The sequence below is a fragment of the Pelobates fuscus genome, chromosome 6 (assembly GCF_036172605.1).
Source record: "Pelobates fuscus isolate aPelFus1 chromosome 6, aPelFus1.pri, whole genome shotgun sequence".
Classification (NCBI taxonomy): domain Eukaryota; kingdom Metazoa; phylum Chordata; class Amphibia; order Anura; family Pelobatidae; genus Pelobates; species Pelobates fuscus.
Window position 1 is genome coordinate 248,824,753 of NC_086322.1, and position 25,157 is coordinate 248,849,909.

At 40.5% G+C, this 25,157-nt stretch overlaps 1 protein-coding gene across 1 annotated transcript in view; it reads left to right on the forward strand.

Annotated features, from left to right (window-relative positions):
- CNTD1 (cyclin N-terminal domain containing 1) overlaps positions 1–25,157 on the forward strand; it is a 144,089-nt gene that overhangs the window by 27,107 nt on the left and 91,825 nt on the right. Inside the window, exon 4 of the mRNA XM_063425852.1 lies at positions 20,072–20,246. Within this exon, the coding sequence (XP_063281922.1) occupies positions 20,072–20,246 (175 nt within the window). The remainder of the gene's footprint in view (positions 1–20,071; positions 20,247–25,157) is intronic.

Below are 25,157 nucleotides of genomic sequence, written 5' to 3' on the forward strand. Positions count from 1 at the left end.
CTCGACCACGGCTAGTATCTGGACCTTCCTCATCCTGCTTGACAAACTTCCCTCCCCGGAGGAGAACTCCGGGAACCTGATCTTTCACCATTGAAAGCTAAGTCAATTGCTATATCCGTAATAGGAGATTACCTGCTCTCAAGCCCGCTAATCCTTCCTGCTACAGCCTGCTCTCAAGTCTGCTAAGCATTCCTGCTACAGCCTCCTCTGAAGCCTGCTTATCTCTAACTCCAAAACGAATCACTCCTGCTACAACTTCATTTCTATTTTTCTCCGTTTCCATAAAACTTGCAAACTCCAATGTGCTATACTGTATGTATGCCAGAAGCTGCTCACTCCGTTTAAACAAACAGCGAAGTAATTAAAGATACAGTACCTGTATTATCCATAATTGAATACACAGTTCCTATACTGTCTTCTAGTATCCTAGTCATCAATCTGAGTCCTAAGAGATCTGCAGTTGTGCTCCATTTAAATATATGTAAGCATTACACTCGTGTGTGGTTATCCCTAGTTCACTACCATTTAGGGTGTAAATTGTGCATTCTTAACCCCGAAGTGCATAACTTTGCATTTTTCTACGTTAAATTTCATCTGCCATTTTAGTGCCCAGTACCCCAATCTATCCAAATCCCTCTGCAGCAAGGCAATATCCTGCTCACATTTTATTACTTTACAAAGTTTTGTGTCATCTGCAAACACTGATACATGGCTTTCAATGCCCATTTCAAGATCATTTATAAATATGTTAAATAGAAGCGGTCCCAAAACAGAACCCTGAGGGACACCACTTACCACTTTTGTCCAGCTTGAAAATTTACCATTTATGACAACTCGTTGTACTCTATCCTTAAGCCAATGTTCTACCCAAGAACAAGAATATTCATCTAGACCAATTTATTTTAGTTTGAAGACTAACCTATTGTGAGGAACTGTATCAAATGCCTTGGCAAAATCCAAGTAGATCACATCCACTGCAATACCCTGATCTATATTTCTATTATTATAAATCTGTTAATGGTTTTGCTAGTAGACCACTAAGCTCTTTTAATAACTTTGAGTGTATTCCATCAGGTCCCATTTACTTATTTGTCTTTACTTTTGACAGTTGAAATAGAACCTCTTCCTCTGTAAACTCACATGTAATAAATGACTCATTTGTCCTTTTCCCCTAACTTTTTATCTGTAAATACTGAACAAAAATATTCATTGAGGCAGTCAGCTAGACCTTAATCCTCTTCTACATACCTTCCTTTTTTGTTTTTTATCTAACTAGTGCTTGTTTTACTTTCTTTTTCTCATTTATGTATCTAAAAAATGTTTTGTCCCCTTTTTTTACTGACTGTGCTATTCTCTCTTCTGTGTGTGATTTGGAAGCTCTTATAACTTGCTTAGCCTCTTTCTGCCTAATCTTATAGATAATTTTGTCTTCCTCACGGTTTTTTTTTTACAATTACTAAAAGCTAACTTTTTGTTTTTTACTATCTTGGCCACATCTGCGGAGTACCACAGTGACTTCTTTGCTTTTACTGACAAGCCTAATGCAATTTTCTGTTGCCTTCAGCAGTGCAATTTTTAAATTTTCCTATTTCTCTTGGACTCTCTCTATTTCTCTTGGACTCTCTCTATTTCTCTTGGACTCCATTTAAATTGCTCCAGTCTGATAATGACTCCTTTACACATATTCTAATTTTAGAAAAGTCTTTTTTTTTTTAAAGTCTAAAATTTTTGTTTTTGTGTGGTGTGACTCAGTCACTGTTCTTATATTAAACCACACTGACTGGTGATCACTGGATCCTAAACTTTTACTTACAGTAATATCTGATAACAAATCTCCATTTGTTAACAGTAAATCTAGTATGGGCTGTTTACGCGTTGGCTTCTCAACGACTTGTTTTAGAGACAATCCCAGTAGGGAGTTTAGAATATGTGTGCTCCTGGCACAGGTAGCTATTTTTGTTTTCCAATTCAAATCAGGAAGATTAAAGTCACCCATGATGATAACTTCCCCCTTCATTGTCATTTTAGCTATTTCCTCAATTAGTAGATTATCTAACTCTTCAATTTGTCCTGGGGGCATATAAATCACACCTACACGAATTACTGTGTGATTACCAAATTCTAACGTAACCCAAACTGACTCTATGTTCACCTCACTAACTTTTATTAGGCTAGATTTTATGCTACATACAGGGCCACCCCTCCCCCTTTCCTGCCTTCCCTGTCTTTTCTATATAAAGAGTACCCTGGTATTGCTATGTCCCAGTAATTTTTCTCATTATACCATGTCTCAGTAACAGCGACTAAATCTACATTATCAGTTGCCATTATTGCCACAAGTTCATGGATCTTATTCCCTAAACTGCGAGCATTTGTAGACATGACTCTAAGCGTATCATTTTTTTAACACACTTGCTACAGGCACCTTCTGTTCTTGTTTTGGGGGACAATTGGATTGATGTTTTATCACCCTTTTGATAACTTTTGGATTTACCTTTTTGGAACTTTTGGATTACCTTCTGTACCAGCGGAGATTGTGGAATTTAATATTGCAGCTCCGCTACACTCTGCATTTACTATACACACTACATCCATTACACAAACACACAATCTGCATTCACTATACACATACTACATCCTTACACAAACCCTCACTCGGCAGTCACTATACACACTATGTCCCACTATACAAATACACATTCTGCAGTCACTATACACACTGCATAATCTGCAGTCACTATACACACTACATCCACTACACAAACACCCACTATGCAGTCACTTAACACATACTACATCTTTACACAAACACACACTCTGCAGTCACTATACACACACACACACGCTACATCAACTACACAAACACACTCTGCATTCACTACACACACTACATTTACTATACAAACACACACGGTGTAAGGATGTAGTTTGTGCATAGTGATTGCAAACACACTCTACATCCTTACAAAAACACACAATCTGTGTCCACTACACAAACACACACTCTGCATTCACTGTACACACATTACATCCACTACACAAACGTACAATCTGCATCTACTGTACACACTGCATCCATGACACTCACACATTCTACATCCACTATACACACACACACACTTCATCCTTGGGTAGACTCAGAGGCGGGCCCAAGGGGCCAAGAACTTGAGCTGTGTCAGGGGCCCCACATTTTCTGATGGCAGCCCTGACAATGACACACACTAAGGGGCTGGGGAAAATAGACAATGGCACACAGAGGAGCTGGGGGGCAGGGACAATGACACACAAAGGGGGTGTGGGCAAAAAACACACAAAGGGGCTGGAGGAAAGACAGACACTCACAAATGGGTCAGGGAAAAAGTAAGACACAAAGGGAAAAAATGGGAGATACACCAAATGGGATGTAAGACACACGGGGGGGGGGGGGGGGGGAGTTAAGATACACTAAAAGGGGTAAGACATTTAAAAGATGTTGAGACACACAGATGAAGAGGCATTTTTTGTGTGTGGTGGGGGGTTGGCAAAATGCATCATTGTGTGAGTAAATAAAAATGCTTGCACCGGCCAAACAACCACAACACACACTGCATTCACTATACAAATGCACTCTCTTGATACACTATTCACACACAATGTATCCACTACACAAGTACAGACATTGCATTCAGTACACAAATTCAGACACTGCATCCACTATACACAAACCCTCTTCATTCACTACACACAGACACTGCATTCACTAAGCAAACACATGCTCTGCACCCACTGTATACACATACAATTAAGTCACACAAGATGCATAAGATAATAAATTTTCACGTGGTTTTGTTGAGAGGAACAACATTTCATCCTTGGACCCAGACATCTTGGACTGGCCATGTATACACACATACACATATAAACTGAGTGCATATTGCACAATGTATAGTTTTTAGGGAAGATTTTAGACAATGTGAGGAAAAAAATCACAATATGTTACATATTGAGAAATTTTATTTATTTACAACTTTGTTTTACTATCTGTAACCTTATTAATTTTTAAATAATTTTTTTTTTAAAGCTTTCTGTCTCGGGGAGCTTCTACAAACTGCTTGGTAGTGAAGGGGTTAAGAAAGGAATTTAAAATAAATTAAATACAATTATTTGCCCTTATTTATAGAGTACACGTCAGAGATTTTTGTTTTTGGTAGTTACAGGTAAAAAAAAAATAGTAAAATAAAATTCCAATTAAATAATTTAAATAATTTTAAATAATTTAAGAGTTTGGTGTGTGTAACATGTAAGCTTAATAGCCATCACCGTAAACAAAATTGCCACACAAAAATATATATTTATATGAAGTAGACTTCATAGTCTATTTCCCTAAGGACATTTTGGCACTTTGTCCTGCAGTATCCTCTATAGCAGTGCTTCCCAATTAATTTGTCCTTTGGAAACCTTTGACATAGTGTATCAACATCATGGAACCCCTCCCCTTCCCCCCAAAACAAACCCAAACAATTTTGTGCCGTTGTGTAAACCTTTCAATTAGCAAATTTTGCTTTGTTTTAATAAAAAAAAAAAAAAAAAAAAAAAAAAAAAAAAAATATATATATATATATATATATATATATATATATATATATATATATATATATATATATATATATATATATATATATATATGATACAACAAATACCGGCACTCAAGGGTTGTCAAAAAATCAAATCTTCATTTATTTCGAAGTTAGAGATCGACGTTTCAGCTCCTCACAGGAGCTTTCATCAGGACACAAGTTATCACAACACTGAATACACTCATATATAGGACATCCAATTACTGTTAATGGGTACTTACCCCCAGGTGCTCTGCATTTGCGCTTGCCGCCGGAATCGCCGAGACCGCCTTCACAGACAACAATACTTCCGGTTTTGCGGTCATGTGACCCCCTAGGACGTGTTCATTGGCTCGGACTCCGCCCGTTGCTGGGGCAACCCTAATACACAATATCAGTAGGTTGCTCCCAACAGTACCAGAGCCGGCGAGGAACAAATTTCCTCATAGCACTAAGCGTTGTCATGGCGATCAAGACGCATTTCCGGCAGACATGCCGAAATGCTCGTATCTAGATGGAACCTCACCAGAACATAATCTTGCATACAATGCTATGTAAAAAAAATATAAATGGTTGTAGCTGTGAACTGTTAGAAGTGGTAGTGAAATAAAGAGTACAAGTGGTCGATAGTATAAAAGAATAGTCAGCAGTACTGAAATATAAACAAAAAATGAAAAATAAAAAACATAGAAGTAAAGATCAAATAGAAGATGAGATCAACTTAAGGATAAAAAATCAAAATCAAAATCAAAATAAATATGAACATAAAAATAAAATATAAATACAAATAAAATAAAATAATAAAATAAAAAAATAAATAAAATAAAAATAAAGATAAATATAAAAAAATAAAAATAAAATTGTAATAAAAATAAAAAAATAAGAAAATGGAAAATATAGATAATCACAAAATAATAGTGAGAAAATAAAAAATCCGTAATAAAAAATATATATAGAATAAAGAATAAAAAGGGAAGAAGAAAAAAAATAAATAAGTTATACAATAATAAAAATGAACAACAACAAAAAAATAATAATAAGCAGATATTAATGAAAAAGATAAACATATAAATAACCGAACAATGGATGTGGAGGATACTAATCCTATGACATATAGACATATGTTTTCATATGGACATTAACCCATGGAAAAGAAGGTCAGGGCTCAAATCCTTATAGGAAAGGAACAAAAGAGCATTTCTCATTAAGGCCTCGGGGTGCTAAGGTTCCCAACTGGCAAATCCAGTAGGTCTCTCTTTGTAATAAGAGCTTAGCTCTATCTCCCCCTCTGGCTGACACTGGAACATCCCCTCCTAAACCTTTACACACCCATCTTACAAGATCAGACAACGGATACATTGTAGAACTGAGTTTATCTATAAATTGACTTGCCCTTGTGGGCTCAACTATATAGGTAAAACAGAAACCACACTTTGTGAGAGAATAAGAGGCCACAGGTCTAGTATCCGGCTTGCCTATCGTGATGGCAAATCGGACAAACCAGTGGCCAGACATTTTCTAGAATTAAAGCGCCAACTAGCCTCACTCAGATGTGTTGCTATTGAGCATGTTCCAGTGTCAGCCAGAGGGGGAGATAGAGCTAAGCTCTTATTACAAAAATGCTCTTTTGTTCCTTTCCTATAAGGATTTGAGCCCTGACCTTCTTTTCCATGGGTTAATGTCCATATAAAAACATATGTCTATATGTCATAGGATTAGTATCCTCCACATCCATTGATCGGTTATTTATATGTTTATCTTTTTCATTAATATCTGCTTATTATTAATTTTTTTGTTGTTGTTCATTTTTATTATTGTATAACTTATTTCTTTTTTTTTCTTCTTCTTCCTTTTTTATTCTTTATTCTATATATATTTTTTATTACGGATTTTTTATTTTCTCATTATTATTTTGTGATTATCTATATTTTCCATTTTCTTATTCTTTAATTTTTTATTTTATTTTTATTTTTATTTTTATTACAATTTAATTTTTATTTTTTTATATTTATTTTTTTATATTTATCTTTATTTTTATTTTTTATTTTATTTATTTATTTATTTATTTATTTTTTTATGTTCATTTTTATTTTTATTTTTATTTTCATTTTTCATACTTAAGTTGATCTCATCTTCTATTTGATCTTTACTTCTATGTTTTTTATTTTTCATTTTTTGTTTATATTTCAGTACTGCTGACTATTCTTTTAAATCCATATTAACCTTTTTGTTATGTTACATGTAATAAACATACTGTTAAGGGACTTATCCCAGGTGCAGAATCACCTAGCATTATATATGCATCTTATTTACACATTCAAGGTTTTATATAAACACTAAGGAGTAAGACCAATTCTTTATACACATTGTTCACCTTTTAGCAGCCTTTGGGCCTTCTTCCACTAATCACTTACAATATTTTACACATTTATTTGATTTTCCATACACGTTTTAATGTTTGCTGCTTCTCAGAACTGATATGTATTTGTATTTTTATACTATCGACCACTTGTACTCTTTATTTCACTACCACTTCTAACAGTTCACAGCTACAACCATTTATATTATTTTACATAGCATTGTATGCAAGATTATGTTCCGGTGAGGCTCCATCTAGATACGAGCATTTCGGCATGTCTGCCGGAAATGCGTCTTGATCGCCATGACAACGCTTAGTGCTATGAGGAAATGTGTTCCTCGCCGGCTCTGGTACTGTTGGGAGCAACCTACTGATATTGTGTATTAGGGTTGCCCCAGCAACGGGCGGAGTCCGAGCCAATGAACACGTCCTAGGGGGTCACATGACCGCAAAACCGGAAGTATTGTTGTCTGTGAAGGCGGTCTCAGCGATTCCGGCGGCAAGCGCAAATGCAGAGCACCTGGGGGTAAGTACCCATTAACAGTAATTGGATGTCCTATATATGAGTGTATTCAGTGTTGTGATAACTTGTGTCCTGATGAAAGCTCCTGTGAGGAGCTGAAACGTCGATCTCTAACTTCGAAATAAATGAAGATTTGATTTTTTGACAACCCTTGAGTGCCGGTATTTGTTGTATCCTGTATTGTTGAGGCACCAGAGCACCAGGTATTTTTTTCATAGTTTTGGTTGGAGTGCAGGGGCTATCTAGCTTTATATATATATATATATATATATATATATATACACACACACACACATATACACACACACTAATTTCTACAGGTAGTAAGCAGATTGCAGTACTTAGGAGCAGGTGTGTTTTTGTGTGTAGAGTTCTTGTTTGTATGTAATTTTATCGTTTTAATACGAGGATGTATTTGTATGGAATGTTAGCATTTGCGTGCAGAGGTGTTGTGGCGGACTGCCTGGCACCCCGACTGTGCACCTCTGCCAATCATGCTTCCTAGTGTTTACCGAGTACCATAAGCAGCGCACTAGACACCCTAACCACTGTAGCCCCCTTAGCTGCCGCAGCTTAGCTGGGGTCTCGCCTTCCCATCCCACCCTGGACCAAACACCTGGATACAGCTCCCAGTGGTAAGACCTCTTCTCCAAGAGAGTATCGCTGTATAGCCAGTAAAAGAGCAAGTGATATAGCAGTATAGCTGTTCCCCCCACACCTGAGCCAAGCCTTAATGCTGGGAGTCATCTGTTTATTAGAGGACACACACAGCCTTTTATGCACAAGTCCATGCAAGGGGTTTCTAATACAAGACTACAGGGAAATCCCTCCCAGGATCCTTTGTGCCTGAGAGATAATTATCTGAGAAGCAAACATATAGTTAAATTATCTCTCAGGTACAAAAAAATATACAATTTATAAACACCCCCAAAACACATAAAACCCACACAAAAGTCACATCCCCTGATAGACCCGATCTGGGTAACCAACAAATTCAAAAATCACCCAGATCAGTGCTCTGGTTCGAGTTTTTCGTGGAAGTCAAATATTTGACCGACCGCACACATGGTCCTATGCCAACAGTGTTTGGTATCGGTCTTAGATAGTTGCGGCGCCTGACCAGACCCCTGTTTAATGATCGGCGCAGAACTCCCTTGGGAACCCTAAAAAGGTTGATAGTGGAGCCTCTCTGCCTCAGGCTCTACCATAAGACAAAGTAGTCCCTACTGTTTCATGGAAATTCCAACGCAAAGAAATATCTATGACATGCTGAAAAATTACAGATCCGCTTTAATGTATATTTTGTAAACCTTGTGTGTACAAAACTCTGAATTGTGTTCAGCTACATCTTCTGAGTACAATGACTATTCAAATAAACTCACAAAGACCTATTATTTGGGAAAGTAGACATTCCAGGGGATCTTGTACCTTAACGTGCTGCCATTTTTTTTCACCAGTTTTTTTTTTTTTGCTTGGTGTTGTGTAAATCTGATATGTGCAACTGTGATCAAACCTCTAAAATGATGCTCTGCAAACCCTTCTGAATAAAACAATACCCATAATGTATGCTTTTGGCACTATACTGTGAAACTACATTGCCTTTTGAGCGACCTGACTACTACAGTTAGAATCATAGATAACTTGATAGACCTGCTCTGCATTTTGTGGCATTGTAGCAGTTTGACAGTTCAAATTTCCCCATAAGAAAGTGCAAAAAATAAATACCTTAAACATTATACAACTAAAAATCTCTAAGTAGTTGTAACATTAACCAGTTAACGCTGGATGACGGATCCTGTCCGTCATGCGCTAAAGTTAACCCCAGATCGCAACGATCGCGGGGTTAACGCTCCTCTGGTTTGCCTCGGTATTCAAGGCAGACTGGGAGCACACAATTGCACTGTCCCTGCGGCAGTGATCGCTCTGACAGGCTGTGCTGCACAGACTCACGATCCGCCTCCCTGCTCTTCCGCGTTCTGTGTAAAGTGCAGGGAGACGGATCAGCAGTGTTCTTTTTCCTGTGTAAAAAAAAAAGAAAAAAAAAAGGTTAGTTTAAAATCCCACCCTCTTTACTCATTTTAAATAAAAATTAACCCCTTCCCTGCCAATTGATCACTGACTACAGTGATCAATGGGCAGGGACTACATTTTACTGTGATCTGATTTTTTTATTTAACCCCTGAGGGTCAACTTTTATTTCTTGTAACCCTCAGGGGTTAAATTTATTTTATTAATTAATTTAATATATTAAAATTATATATTTAGCTAGCTGGGGTGGTGGAAGTTAGTGGGGAATTGGAAAATTTGGTGTTAGGCTAGCTAGGGGTTTTAAAAAGTTAAAAAAAGTTTGAATAAAAAGTTTCAAAAATCCCAGTCCTAATAAAACATTAACCCCTTCCCTGCCAGTTGATCACTACCTACACTACCGATTTCTTTTTTACCCCTTAGGGTTAACTTTTTTTTAATTTTTTTATTTTTAACCCTCAGGGGTTTAATTTATTTCATTAATGAATTGTCTTCTTTAAGAAATGGTATGCCTGGGGGGCGGGGCCGGACCAGCATGGCGGACGGTCGCAACTTGCAGGAGCTCCTCAGTAAACTACCTGCCCAAGCGACAAACCGAACCTCCTGCCGCTCACTAATGGACCCCAAAAGCGACTCACCCAACACAGACAACGGCCCGAGTGTTCCGGTCCGAAAAACCGGGATGCCGGCTGCCAGGGTCCTTGCAGAGCGGTTGCGGCCTAGTGGGGATTACGGGCGGGTGAGGCGGCCGACCACCCGTCCCGGATCTTCTCTCCCAGCGGGACTCCACAGAGCTCAGCTTCCCCCCCTCTGGACCGGGGGGGATATCCCGGTCCGTACCCCACCGCTCACAGTGCAGATGGCCCCCAGCGGACGACCCAGCGGAGCCGCGAAATATTCCCAGACACACGAGGTGGCGGATTCACGCGCCTGTCGCAGCCAAACACAGAGACCAACAGCTCACAGTAAGCAGGTGCCCCAAGGGAGCCTAGAGGCTAAGCTTGATGCCATCCTGGAAGCCTTCTGGGCGAAATTGGCGGCAAAAGCGAAAGGTCCCCAACGAGACCCCCCAGCAACAGCCCAGTGGAGGGCAGCCCAAAATGGCCGCGGATCACACAGCGGCATCCCACGGGGCCCAGCACCAGCCATGAGTGGCAATCACCCCCATGGGCCGAGACCTACAAAGAGAATGGCTCGCCAAAAGCGACCAGGCGCGCAGAACAAACCACCCACACTTACCAGCCGCCACCTTGGGAGGCCAGCGTTGAAGGCGGGGAGGCCTACACAGTGGCGCTCAAGCAGACTACGGGACACAGCAAAACGCAGGCCGAAACAGAGGAAGGTACCGACCAGGCCCGTTAGACCACCTGTGACCACTCGGTCCCACTGGCCCCCACATGTGTTCAAGACCCTGAGGGACTGCCTAACAGATTACCAACAGCTCCCAAGCCTCACCTCGCTTCTGAGATCAGAGCCAGACCACTGCGAGGGCATCGGCTGATGGCGTCTGAATGCCTCACTGCAGCTCTGCTATCCACGCTGCAAGTCCCCTAACGCTAGAGGTCACCGACATGCCACTGCCGAACTTACTAAGCCGTATCTCGGTACTGCTCCTGTTTGACTGTTTAATTTGGTCCTTTACATTTTTCCTCTAGCCAGCCTACTACTACTTAACTCTCTTGCCCAATATGCTAGACACAAAGGCGGTAGCCATCTCATGGATATCACTTGCTTACTCTTAGCAGCTTATGTGATTTTCTTATTTTGATTTCCACCCATTTAATTGTTGTTTTTGTTTATTCTAGGGCTTAGCTTGCATGTCCTTAATCTTAAAATACATAACTATATACCATCATGTCATGCATTATGTTTTATGCTTAGTCACTCATGATAAGGACAGCTAGGATAGCTGGTAGAAAAATTATTACTAGCTAAACGACTCCACGCATTACCACTCTGCACCTATGCAGATATAGCTAAAATGATATGCATTTACGTTACTTGAATTGTTTATAGCGTGATTATAGCACCGTTCTAACGTACTTATAATTCCAATCTGTGTTTAAAGCCAAATGTTTAAGCTTGATTTAAAACTAAAATATGTGTCACACACACTCTAAAGCGAGAGACAACCTGTCACACACACACACTAAAGCGAGAGACAACCTGTCACACACACACTAAAGCGAGAGACAACCTGTCACACACACACTAAAGCGAGAGATAACCTGTCACACACACACTAAAGCGAGAGATAACCTGTCACACACACACTAAAGCGAGAGATAACCTGTCACACACACACTAAAGCGAGAGATAACCTGTCACACACACACTAAAGCGAGAGATAACCTGTCACACACACACTAAAGCGAGAGATAACCTGTCACACACACACTAAAGCGAGAGATAAAGACCAATACCTAACATGTTCACCACGGACAAGAAAGCTAAAATTTTCTTTTATATGTCACGTCTATCCACTGTCTATACCTTCTTTCAACATAACCAAAAATTGTGCTGCCTATTCCTATGCCATGTTTTGACTGTCATGCCTGTTATTGCTTACGACTGCTGTCGTGGCTGAGTAAGCTTATTGTTAAAACTTGCACAACAAAAAATAAAGAATTATAAAAAGAAATGGTATGCCTTTATGGTGTAGCTGGAATATGTAGCCTGCTCAAGTGGTCCAAAGTGGAACCCTCCATGAAAATTCACACTTAAAAACCTGAACACAATATGGGGTTCTGTGCAGAAATAGCACACACCAGCTTTACGAAATACACATTACAAAAACCTAGTTATATGTGTATATTCCAAAATAAAGAAAAAACTAAATTTTACTCCAATATTTAGCAGAGATTGGCAATGAAATGGCTACGTAAAAAATGTCAAACTCACTTTAGGTAAATAGCCAGTGATGTCTACTTTATATAAATGAAAGAAAAGAAAGTGGAAAAAGGAAGATCCCCTAGCATATAGCAGATGGGAACTCAATTTCCACTGGGCAAATACCTCCTAGGTAAAATGTCACATAAGTTTGGGTAGATAAACCTTTATTCAGAAAAAAATAATAAAAATAGAAATGAAAAATAACACCAGAATATTGTGTAGGATAGGTGAAAACTAGCACCTAATAAAACGCTTGGGCAAAGCCTATAGGTCACCATAGATATACTATATATAGTGGGAGCAACTGAAATAGTGGAGTATTAAATACAATTAAAGGTAAACACTAGATGGCATCCATGAAGGATATAGTATAAATAAATAAATAGGTGACCAAAAAATAAGGTCTCAAAAATAATAAAGGGAAGGAAAAAATATATATATAAAAATGGCAATGAATGAGGCAGTGAATCACAGGGCTAGGTCCTGGTGAGCCTAAAAGGACAACATATAGGTTAACCTATAATATACCACTCACCCCCATATGGCATCTGTAAATAATAAGGGAACTAGTCCTCTTGCAATTAATGAAATAGAGCCAATTGGGGAGTGAGAAGAGGTAGCAGTACGTAAGAAAAAAGGCAGGACCTAAATCACCCTAAACTGACTGTCTAAAAAAAGACCATTGCTAACTGCTGCTTCGAGGCAGCCTGTCCAAATCCCTCCATATAAAAGAGAAAGGACGCACAAATCGCGTCCAGACAGCCCAAGTGAATAAGTAATAAAATAATAAACGGAGTAAAGTTTAGTGAAAAATCATAGCGTCGGCTATAGGCAGCTCGACGCGCGTTTCGGCGTATTAAGAACGCCTTTGTCAAGAGCAATCTGCTAATTCAAACCAGCCCGCTTAAAACGGAACATGAGCCCGCCCCTCTGCTGAGACCCGCCAATGAGAATGCGGGGAGTCCGAAGATTGACACATCATGCCTCCGGTAGTTGGACCAATCGTGGGCGGTGGGCGGGGTAGTGTCACATCCGTACTGACGTGAAGCGAGTACGGAGGGAGAGGAGGGACAATCTAAATGACTGCGAGGTTCCAGTTGCAAAAACTTGAAAAACCATGTATAACAATGTAATAAGTCAGAACAGGATACTGGCTGTAACGATCAATATGAAACATTTGCATTAAGTAGTGGTCTGTTCACAATTAGAGTAAGGTTATACAGTGAAAATGATACAAGAACATCCACAATAAATGCAGGTGTAGATTAAAGAGACCTAAAGAGTGGATAATAATGGGTCTTAAAATGGAATACCAAGCAGTCAATAAACCCATTCGAAAATGAGAATCTGATTTGAACTAGCCAAAATGAATAAAAAAGAGAATCTTACCATATAATGTGTACTAAGAGTGATCACACAAATAAATAAATGAAAATTAGGCCGATAGAAGAGACAGGTATTTATTAATTTTGTAAAAAAAAAATTAAATTTTAATTTTAAATTTTTTTGAAAAAAAAATGCTATAAAGTACAATAGGACAGTGGTGTAAAGCGTCAAGAGGTCAGATGTAGGGGGAGAAGGAGAAGCCTGCATTTAAACCTTTTGGGTTAAGTGTGTTCAGTTTGTAGATCCACCTAAAACCATAAATAGCACGACCTAAAAATACAAAGGGAGACCAATAGTGCAGACAAAAAAGCGCTAAAAACGTAAAAAGGGGGAACTATAAAACACTCACAAACATAGATGTTAAAAAGGCAGGGTATACTCAGTCTTCTTCAAGTGCTTCTTTTCTTCTTGTATGTGAAGATAGGTACTTGAAACAAAGCACAGAAAAAGGACATAGTGTGTAACTGTATAATATTCCAAGAAATGCTTTATTGTGTACACTTACAAAATCAAGAAGTTAAAAAGGCCCATCAATATATACATCCACTGTCAGCTACCAGGTACAGATGAAACAGCCAGGATTAAGAGACAAAAATTGGATGAGAAAGGGTCCACAATAAAAAAAAATTTAAAAGTGAAATAAAGCTTGCCACCCTACGCGTTTCGTCTGGAAGACTTCGTCAGGGGCTTGTGGCAACAATACACAGTATACAAACACATACATATAAATACCCTGCCAAACAAATTTTAAACCAATCAAAAAACAAAGCTTCCAAGTAAGTCCACCTGAAAGTAATTTCATCCATCCGGGTTTCTTCCTCTTTCTTCGTTTTTCGCGCTTCTTGAAAGCGCTTGCGTCCCAAGCCTCACTCTCCATAATTCCGGAAACAGTCGCCGGTTCTCATTCCGGACACTTGCGTCTCGTCACTTCCGGGCGACACCGGAAGTTATCGTAAGTCTATATGTGGAACGCATATGCGTTCCACTTGATCCGGAAGGGGCAGCTACTCTCCTTGGAACGCACATGCGTTCCATTTCAAAAGGAAGAGATCAATAGGACTCCTAAACTGGGATGCACAGGCACTCCCATCAGGACAAACCAAACATGTATTGAGTTAGTTAATAGGAAACTTATATAGACACATCAATTATAAACATGAATTAAATAAGTATAGATCAAAACAAAAATATATACTAAATAAATAACATTAAAAATGACAATGTATGTAAAAAAAAAAAAAAAAATATAAAAAAAAAATAAATAAATAAATAAAAAAAAAAAAAAAAAAAAGTAATATCAAAATAAAAACACATCTCAATAATATATCTAAAATTCTTCAATCGGACACCTTTAAGCCCTCATGCTAAAATTTAAATAAACAGTCACAAAAAACATGCCATATCGAAATCTACGTTCATACCATCAGGTTGCATTGTTCTTAGGGTATGGATCCAATATCCTTCTCTCTGTCTCATCCACCTACATTCTCTTTGACGTAAAGTTTTGTCAAAGTCACCACGTCTTTGTTCACGTCTGACAAGTTCCAGGCCGCAGAAACGGATATCTTTAGAAGACCCCCCATGTTGTTCCTTAAGATGTCTTGAGATGGGAGTATCAAGACGGTTTTTGGGGGATCTAACGTGTTCTTTAATACGTTCTTTAAAGGGCCGGAATGTTTTACCAACATACATTAACTTGCAGCTACAGGTAAGTAGGTATACCACCCCTGTAGAGTTGCAGTTAAAAAAATGGGTAATTTTGAAGGATTGTTTACCTTCACTGTCGCTTACTGTTTTAGAGTCTCTGAGAATATACTTGCAGGCAACACATCTGCCACAGGTAAAAGAGCCTGTAGGGATACTACGTCCAAGCCAGGGGTGGGGCGAGGATGTTTAATAGAAAAGTGACTGGGTACCAGAATGTCGCGGAGATTCTTACCACGCCAAGCCGTGATAGTGACATGTGGACCTAGGACTTTGTTAAGGTGAGTATCTTTCAAAAGTATCGGCCAGAATTTTTGGATAGAATGTTTCACTTCATCCCAGCCAGTATCGAATGTGCCAATCATCCTAATGGATTTATTGTCACTTTGATGTGAAGCTGGGGAGTCTGCCAAGAGGTCAGATCTATCTGATGTCAGCGCTCTAGAATAAGCTCTCTTGAGGCATTTATTTGGGTAACCTTTCTCTCTGAACTGTTGTCTCAGGACCTTAGCTATGATTTGAAAATCTTTAATGTCAGTACAATTTCGTCGTAGTCTAAGATATTGGCCAGTAGGAATCCCCTGTTTAAGAGGTCTAGGGTGAAAACTGTCCCATTTGAGAAGGGAATTTGTTGCAGAGGGTTTCCTAAATAGAGTGGTTCTAAGACAGGCATCTTGGGAGACTGAAATTGTAAGGTCCAAAAAATTTAGAGAGGACCCCCCGAATTCAGCAGTGAATCTGAGGTTGTCGTCATTGAAATTAAGGAGTGTCACAAAGTTGTCAAAGTCCTCCTTATTACCCTGCCACACTAGTATAACGTCATCTATATATCTGTACCAAAAAAGAATGTTAGACAGAAAAGGTGACAATTGGGTGGATAACTTAATATTCTCTTCCCACCACCCTAGATGGAGATTAGCGTAAGAGGGTGCACAAGCTGTGCCCATTGCTGTGCCTTGTATCTGGTGGTAGTATTTATTGTGGAATAAAAAGTAATTATGGGAAAGGATGAAATTTAACAGTTTCAGAGTGAAGGTAGTATGTTCCTGTAAATCAGGACCTCTTTGATCCAAATAGTATTTCACATGTTCAATGCCTCTCTGATGTGGAATAGAGGAATATAATGCCTCAACGTCAAGGCTGCACATACTAGCTGTAGGGTTAAATTTCAGGTTTGACAGGAGGGAGAGGGCCTGTTTGGTGTCTCTAATGTAAGAGGGTAGGAGTTCAACAAACGGTCTGAGGATTTTATCGATATACAGACTGCCATTTTGGGTTAAATTGTCAACTCCTGACACTATCGGACGACCGGGAGGGTCTTCAGGGCATTTATGAATCTTGGGCAAGCAGTAGAAGGTTGCTATCCTCGGGTGACGGTTCAGAATAAAGTAATATTCTTCGTCCGATAGCAACCCTCCACTGCGGCCATCATCCAAAATAGCCTTGTAGCTAGAAAAGAAAGTGTCAGTTGGATCAGAGGGTAGGATTGTGTAAGTATTTGTGTCTTTAAGTATATTTAGAACCATACGTTCATAATTGACCGTATCCATGACCACAACATTCCCTCCCTTGTCAGCCTGTTTGATAATGATTTCATCATTATCCCTTAGTGTTTTTAAGGCAGTTTGTTCTCTTCTGGACAAATTGTCACTAGGAAAAGAGCGAAACAGTTTACAGTCAATGCCGTCTATCTCACTTTTAACAGCTTCAAGGAAAAGATCGATATTTCTGAATGCTGCAAAATTAGGAGTAAAGCGGCTCTTAGGTTTAAGATTAGTTTGAACTGATAATGATTGAGTTTCGCTCTCATCCAGAAGGGAAATCAGGGTGTTCAAACACTCAATATCCATATTAGAAAGTCCTAAAGACCGTGCCCTCTTTTCCTTATTTAGCTTGTGAAACTTATGTAGTGCCAATTTACGTACAAAAAGGTGTAAATCTTTAATCCAAGTGAATCTATCAAAAGATGGAGTAGGTACAAAAGAAAGTCCTTTGCCCAAGATGTTAAGGTGTGATTTGTCTAATTGGCAGGATGAAAGATTTACAACTTGTGATTTAGGGATGTGCCTGGCCACTGTGTCAGAGTTAAGTGTTAGTAACGTCTCCCCCTCCTCCTTTCTCGTCCCCTGTTTCTGGATTGGAACCGTGTCTGATAGTTTGGAAAGGCCTCCTGTTGGCGCACTTCTAAAAAATCCACGCCTTTCTTAAGGATACTGCGGGGGTTATACATGGTTTTTCAAGTTTTTGCAACTGGAACCTCGCAGTCATTTAGATTGTCCCTCCTCTCCCTCCGTACTCGCTTCACGTCAGAACGGATGTGACACTACCCCGCCCACCGCCCACGATTGGTCCAACTACCGGAGGCATGATGTGTCAATCTTCGGACTCCCCGCATTCTCATTGGCGGGTCTCAGCAGAGGGGCGGGCTCATGTTCCGTTTTAAGCGGGCTGGTTTGAATTAGCAGATTGCTCTTGACAAAGGCGTTCTTAATACGCCGAAACGCGCGTCGAGCTGCCTATAGCCGACGCTATGATTTTTCACTAAACTTTACTCCGTTTATTATTTTGTTACTTATTCACTTGGGCCGTCTGGACGCGATTTGTGCGTCCTTTCTCTTTTATATGGAGGGATTTGGACAGGCTGCCTCGAAGCAGCAGTTAGCAATGGTCTTTTTTTAGACAGTCAGTTTAGGGTGATTTAGGTCCTGCCTTTTTTCTTACGTACTGCTACCTCTTCTCACTCCCCAATTGGCTCTATTTCATTAATTGCAAGAGGACTAGTTCCCTTATTATTTACAGATGCCATATGGGGGTGAGTGGTATATTATAGGTTAACCTATATGTTGTCCTTTTAGGCTCACCAGGACCTAGCCCTGTGATTCACTGCCTCATTCATTGCCATTTTTATATATATATTTTTTCCTTCCCTTTATTATTTTTGAGACCTTATTTTTTGGTCACCTATTTATTTATTTATACTATATCCTTCAGGGATGCCATCTAGTGTTTACCTTTAATTGTATTCAATACTCCACTATTTCAGTTGCTCCCACTATATATAGTATATCTATGGTGACCTATAGGCTTTGCCCAAGCGTTTTATTAGGTGCTAGTTTTCACCTATCCTACACAATATTCTGGTGTTATTTTTCATTTCTATTTTTATTATTTTTTTCTGAATAAAGGTTTATCTACCCAAACTTATGTGACATTTTACCTAGGAGGTATTTGCCCAGTGGAAATTGAGTTCCCATCTGCTATATGCTAGGGGATCTTCTTTTTTCCACTTTCTTTTCTTTCGATTATTGTATCTGGGGTTAGGCCCCTTTAATACCTCCTGTAACCCCCCTTAGTTATTGGTGGTGGATTTTCTCCACCTCCTATGCCTTTTCTTTTGTTCTACTTTATATAAATATATACTTTTGTGTGGCAATTTTTTTTTGTTATGGCTACTAAATCTACAAGACAAACATACCAACTTCTACAATTTTTGCAAATTGAAATTTTATTTTAGTCCTTGTATTTTGTGACCTGTAACTTTCAAAATAAGCTGAAATCCTATGCATACAATGTACTCTATAAAGCAAGACACATAAATGAATTTATTTTGAATTACTTTTTCTAAGCTGGACATATTATGCACACACTATTATTGCCAAAATTGTGAGAAAAAAAAATGTTTTTAATTTTTGGGCATTTTTTAAAATAATTAATGAGAATGTATACACACATCTATGTATATGTGACATCAAATTAAAGCCCGGTTTGCCCTCTAAAAACTGTATATAGTATGTGTTAGTGCAATAAATGACAGAGATGCAAATTGCATCTGAACACAAACAGCAAAAAATGCAAAAATGGCTTGTGTCCTTAAGGGTAAGACAACCTTCTGAAGCTTTTGTCCTTAAGGGGTTATAAAAGATTCTCAATAAAGTTAAGCTAAAATATTTGGAAATAAAATATGTCAGTGTTCCTAAAAATTCATGCTGTTTTGTTACACAAATATATTATAAAAAATACATTAGACATATGCAAAATAGTTAGAACTCTTAAAAGTTTAAGGAGAAAAAAAAGAAATGCATGATTCCAAATGCATAGCTGCAATGCATAATCAGAATCTCTATTCTCACAGTGATTCCATGGTTTCCCGCAATATTCACAACTAAAGTAGCACTTTATTTTAATTTATTTATTTAAATTATTTATTTTAATCATTATGGTTAAAGACGATTGTCACTGCTCTTCTCCCTTTGTAATCGATTTGACAAAATTGTAGAAAAAAATGTATTATGTGTAATATAGATTAGACATATTTCATTTCCACTCTACATCATGTTGCCATTGATAATTAATTTATATTCTGATCCAAAGACATTGGTTCAGGTTACTGGACCACGTAAAGGTAGGTGACTGGATTGCCCTGCCTTCTCTTGTTTTTGAACTCTCAAAATCCTTTCACACTCTTCTGTACACAGATTTGTTATATTGTACACAATCTCAATATATTGCAATTTTCAAGTAAATTGCAAAATACAAACAGAGGTTTGTATTTTGTTCTACTTTAACCCCAGTTATGCTCTTTTTCAGGTTTATGATTTTACACATAAAAGTACTTTATGAATCAAATGTAAAATCCATGAAAATTCAAAGAGCATCGCAAACAAAGAAGTGGAGCTCAATCAAAGACGATCTATGTGACACGTTCCTCCTTCATCTAGTTTCCTGCATTCAGATTGCTAGCAAACTACACTTCCACTGTCATGTAAGGCTTATATTTTAATTAGGTTGTGTATTAAATTACATTTACTGTTTTCTTTTTTGGTTGAGGGAGTAAGAGATAGTTTTTGGAGATATACTTGACAGTATTCTATGTCATGTAAAAGTGTACAAGTAGTATATTTATGTCGATGCCAAGTCTATTCAATTGTTTTACAGCTGGATAAAGTGTGTTTATTCCTATGCTAGCCCTTATAGTCAGTTACAATTTTGGGAACCCTGTCGGGACAGCAATTCACTCATTGATCCAATTATTTGTGTGGATAGTATTTGGAATCAACCTATTTTGACAAAATCTGAAAATAGTGTCCTGCTTTGATTGCGATGGTAGCCTGAGATTAAGGTATTGCCCCAATTATTTAGCATTCATTTGAAAACTTTGCATCTCCAGTATCCTTAAGAAAGGCGAATAGTTCCTGGCGAACATAGCGTGTTCGCGTTCGCCACAGCGGGCGAACACATGCGCGGTTCGATCCGCCCCCTATTCGTCATCATTAACTAAACTTTGACCCTGTGACTCACAGTCAGCAGACACATCCCAGCCAATCAGCAGCAGACCCTCCCTTCCAGACTTCTGCCAACCTCTGCAAGTGCACATTGCCACTCATATCTGGTGTCACAATAGCGTGCATTTAAAACCAAAAACTTTTTCCACTGTTATAGATTGAATAGCAGTTAGTTGTCTTCAAGCGGGTGTCAGGCCTACAGCGTGTACTCTGCCAACCTCTGCAAGTGCACATTGCCACTCATATCTGGTGTCACAGTAGCTTGCACGCATAGTACCACTAATCCCCCAAAAAATGACAGGCAGAGGCAGGCCACCCCACAGGGGCCGTCGTGGTCGTGGTGCTGTGATTCCCTTTTGCCCTAGAATAATGCCCAATTTTCAGAGGCCACGTACCCTGAACTTGAAAAGTTCTGAAGACATAGTTGACTGGCTAACACAGGACACCCAATCTTCTACAGCTTCCGCTCGGAACCTTGACGCACCTTCCTCCTCCAGCTTAGCTTCGGGCACCTCTCAAGATACCACTCACCTGCCTGCCGCCACCACCAACACTAGCACCACAGCCGCTTCACTTTATCAGAGGAGTTATTTACACATCCTTTTGAAGAAATGAGTGATGCGCAACCATTATTGCCAGAGGATGTAGATAACAGGGATATGTCTCAGTCAGGCAGCATTACACACATGGACGGTGTGATGATGATGATGTTGTACCCGCTGCTGCTTCCTTTGCTGAGTTGTCAGATACAAGTGAAGCAGTTGATGATGACGATGCGTCCATGGATGTCACGTGGGTGCCCGCTCAGCAAGAAGAAGAACAGGGCGAAAGTTCAGATGGGGAGACAAAGAGGAGGAGGAGACGAGTTGGAAGCAGGGGGAAGTTGTTGCAAGGAGCTAGTGGCACAGTCAGGCAGCTCAGCAGTGTGGCATTTTTTTTGTGTGTCTGCCTCTGACAACAGTGATGCCATTTGCAACCTGTGCCAAAAGAAACGGAGTTGTGGGAAGTCCAACACCCACCTAGGTACAACTGCTTTGCGTAGGCACATGATCGCACATCACAAACGCCTATGGGATCAACACAGGAGTACAAACAGCACACAAACTCAAAGCCGCCATCCTCCTCCTGGTCTAGCATCTTCAGCTACGTCAACCACTGCTGTCCTCCATGCCCCCTCTCAACCATCCGCCACTCCGTCTCTCGCCTTGAGCAGTTCCCGCTCATCTGCCCACAGTTAGGTGTCTGTCAAGGACATGTTTGAGCGTAAAAAGCCAATGTCAGAAAGTCACCCCCTTGCCCAGCGTCTGACAGCTGGCTTGTCTGAACTATTAGCCTGACAGCTTTTACCATACAAGCTGGTGGAGTCTGAGGCGTTCAAAAAAAATTGTGGCTATTGGGACACCGCAGTGGAAGGTACCCGGACGAAATTTCTTTTCACAAAAGGCAATCCCCAACCTGTACTTGATTGAGCAAAAGGAAGTAATGGCATGTCTGGCACACAGTGTTGGGGCCAGGGTCCATCTGACCACTGATACCTGGTCTGCAAAGCATGGTCAGGGCACGTATATCACCTACACTGCGCATTGGGTAAACCTGCTGACGGCTGCCCTGAACGCATAGATGGAAAAGTGGCTGACTCCACAGCAACTGGATATCGGCAAAGTGATTTGTGACAACGGAACAAATTTTTTGGCGGCATTGAAGTTGGGCAAGTTGACACATGTGCCGTGCATGGCACATGTGTGTAATCTGATCGTACAACGCTTTGTGCATAAGTACACAGGCTTACAGGACGTCCTGAAGCAGGCCAGGAAGGTGTGTGGCCATTTCAGGCGTTCCTACACGGCCACGGCGCACTTTGCAGATTTCCTGCGGCGAAACAACATGCCAGTGAGGCGCTTGATTTGCGACAGCCCGACACGTTGGAATTCAACACTCCTAATGTTCGACCGCCTGCTCCAACAAGAAAAAGCCGTTAATGAATATTTGTATGACCGGGGTGCTAGGACAGCCTCTGGGGAACTGGGAATTTTTTTGCCACGTTACTGGACGCTCATGCGCAATGCCTGTAGGCTCATGCGTCCTTTTGAGGAGGTGACAAACCTAGTCAGTTGCACCGAAGGCACCATCAGCGACATCAGATCATTTGTTTTCTTCCCGGAGCGTGCCCTGCGAAGAGTGCTGGATCAGGCCGTAGATGAGCTTGAAGAGGAAGAGTTGTGGTCACCATCACCACCAGAAACAGCCTTATCAGCATCGCTTGCTGGACCTGCGGCAACGCTGGAAGAGGATTGTGAGGAAGAGGAGTCAGAGGAGGAATGTGGCTTTGAGGAGGAGGCGGAAAACCAACCACAACAGGCATCCCAGGGTGCTCGTTGTCACCTATCTGGTACCCGTGGTGTTGTACGTGGCTGGGGGGAAGAACATACCTTCATTGAGATCACGGAGGAGGAGGAACGGGAAATGAGTAGCTCGGCATCCAACCTTGTGCAAATGGGTTCTTTCATGCTGTCGTACCTGTTGAGGGACCCTCGTATAAAAGGGCTGAAGGAGAACGACCTGTACTGGGTGTCCACACTACTAGACCCCCGGTATAAGCAGAAAGTGGCTGAAATGTTACCAAATTACAACAAGTCGGAAAGGATGCAGCATTTGCAAAATAAGTTAAAAAGTATGCTTTACACAGCGTATAAGGGTGATGTCACAGCACAACGGGAATCTAACAGGAGAAGAGGTAAAAGTCCTCCTCCTCCCACGACCACGCCGGCAAGGACAGGACGCTTTATAGACGTGTTGTTGATGGAGGACATGCGGAGCTTTTTAAGTCCTACGCATCGCCACAGCCCTTCGGGATCCACCCTCAGAGAACGACTCGACCGACAGGTAGCAGACTACCTCGCCTTAACTGCAGATATCGACACTCTGAGGAGCGATGAACCCCTTGACTACTGGGTGTGCAGGCTTGACCTGTGGCCTGAGCTATCCCAATTTGCGATAGAACTTCTGGCCTGCCCCTCTTCAAGTGTCCTATCAGAAAGGACCTTCAGTGCAGCAGGAGGTATTGTCACTGAGAAGAGATGTCGCCTAGGTCAAAAAAGTCTAGATTACCTCACCTTTATTAAGATGAATGAGGGATGGATCCCGAAGGGGCTGACAGTGGGCGATACATTCGACTAAAAAAGGCCTGATGAGATGAGCTGCCTTGGGCTAAAATTGGTGACCCAATGTAGGAGGAACAGTCCCTATTCTGCTCTGTGTCAGTGTGTATCAGGGTCTCTGAGGACAAGTGTCAATCCATATCTGCCAAGTGACCCTATGTAGGAGGAACAGTCCCTATTCTGCTCTGTGTCAGTGTGTATCAGGGTCCCTGAGGACAGGTGTCAATCCATATCTGCCAAGTGACCCTATGTAGGAGGAACAGTCCCTATTCTGCTCTGTGTCAGTGTGTATCAGGGTCCCTGAGGACAGGTATCAATCCATATCTGCCAAGTGACCCTATGTAGGAGGAACAGTCCCTATTCTGCTCTGTGTCAGTGTGTATCAGCGTCCCTGAGGACAGGTGTCAATCCATATCTGCCAAGTGACCCTATGTAGGGGGATCAGTCCCTATTCTGCTCTGTGTCAGTGTGTATCAGGGTCCCTGAGGACAGGTGTCAATCCATACCTGCCAAGTGACCCTATGTAGGGGGATCAGTCCCTATTCTGCTCTGTGTCAGTGTGTATCAGGGTCTCTGAGGACAGGTGTCAATCCATATGTCAAGGTGTCAATCCATATGTCAAGGTGTTAATATGTCACGTCAGGTTAGGAAGGTTAGGTGATATCTGCCCTTTATGGATTAAAACCAGACTCTGCATCAACTGTGTAATTTTCCATGGGAGTTTTGCCATGGATCCCCCTCCGGCATGCCACAGTCCAGGTGTTAGTCCCCTTGAAACAACTTTTCCATCACTATTGTGGCCAGAAAGAGTCCCTGTGGGTTTTAAAATTCGCCTGCCCATTGAAGTCTATAGCGGTACGCCCGGTTCGCGAACGTTTGTGGAAGTTCGCGTTCGCCGTTCGAGAACCGAAAATGTTTTGTTCGCGACATCACTAATATATAGTGATGTGTGTGTGTATGTATATATATATATATATATATATATATATACACACACACACACACATACATACATATATACATATACATACACACTTAGATCAGATCATAAATATGGCAATGCACCAGGCAGCTAACCCGGCCATGTGATTGTGAGGTCCTCGCAAGGGATCGCCGGCGACCGGGTAATTAAAAAGCAAAAACGGAGGGTGTACTATTACGCCCTGCGGCGTTTAGAGCCGCTTAGAATAGGGCGTAATAGTACGCCCTCCGGTTTTAAGGGGTTAAATTACA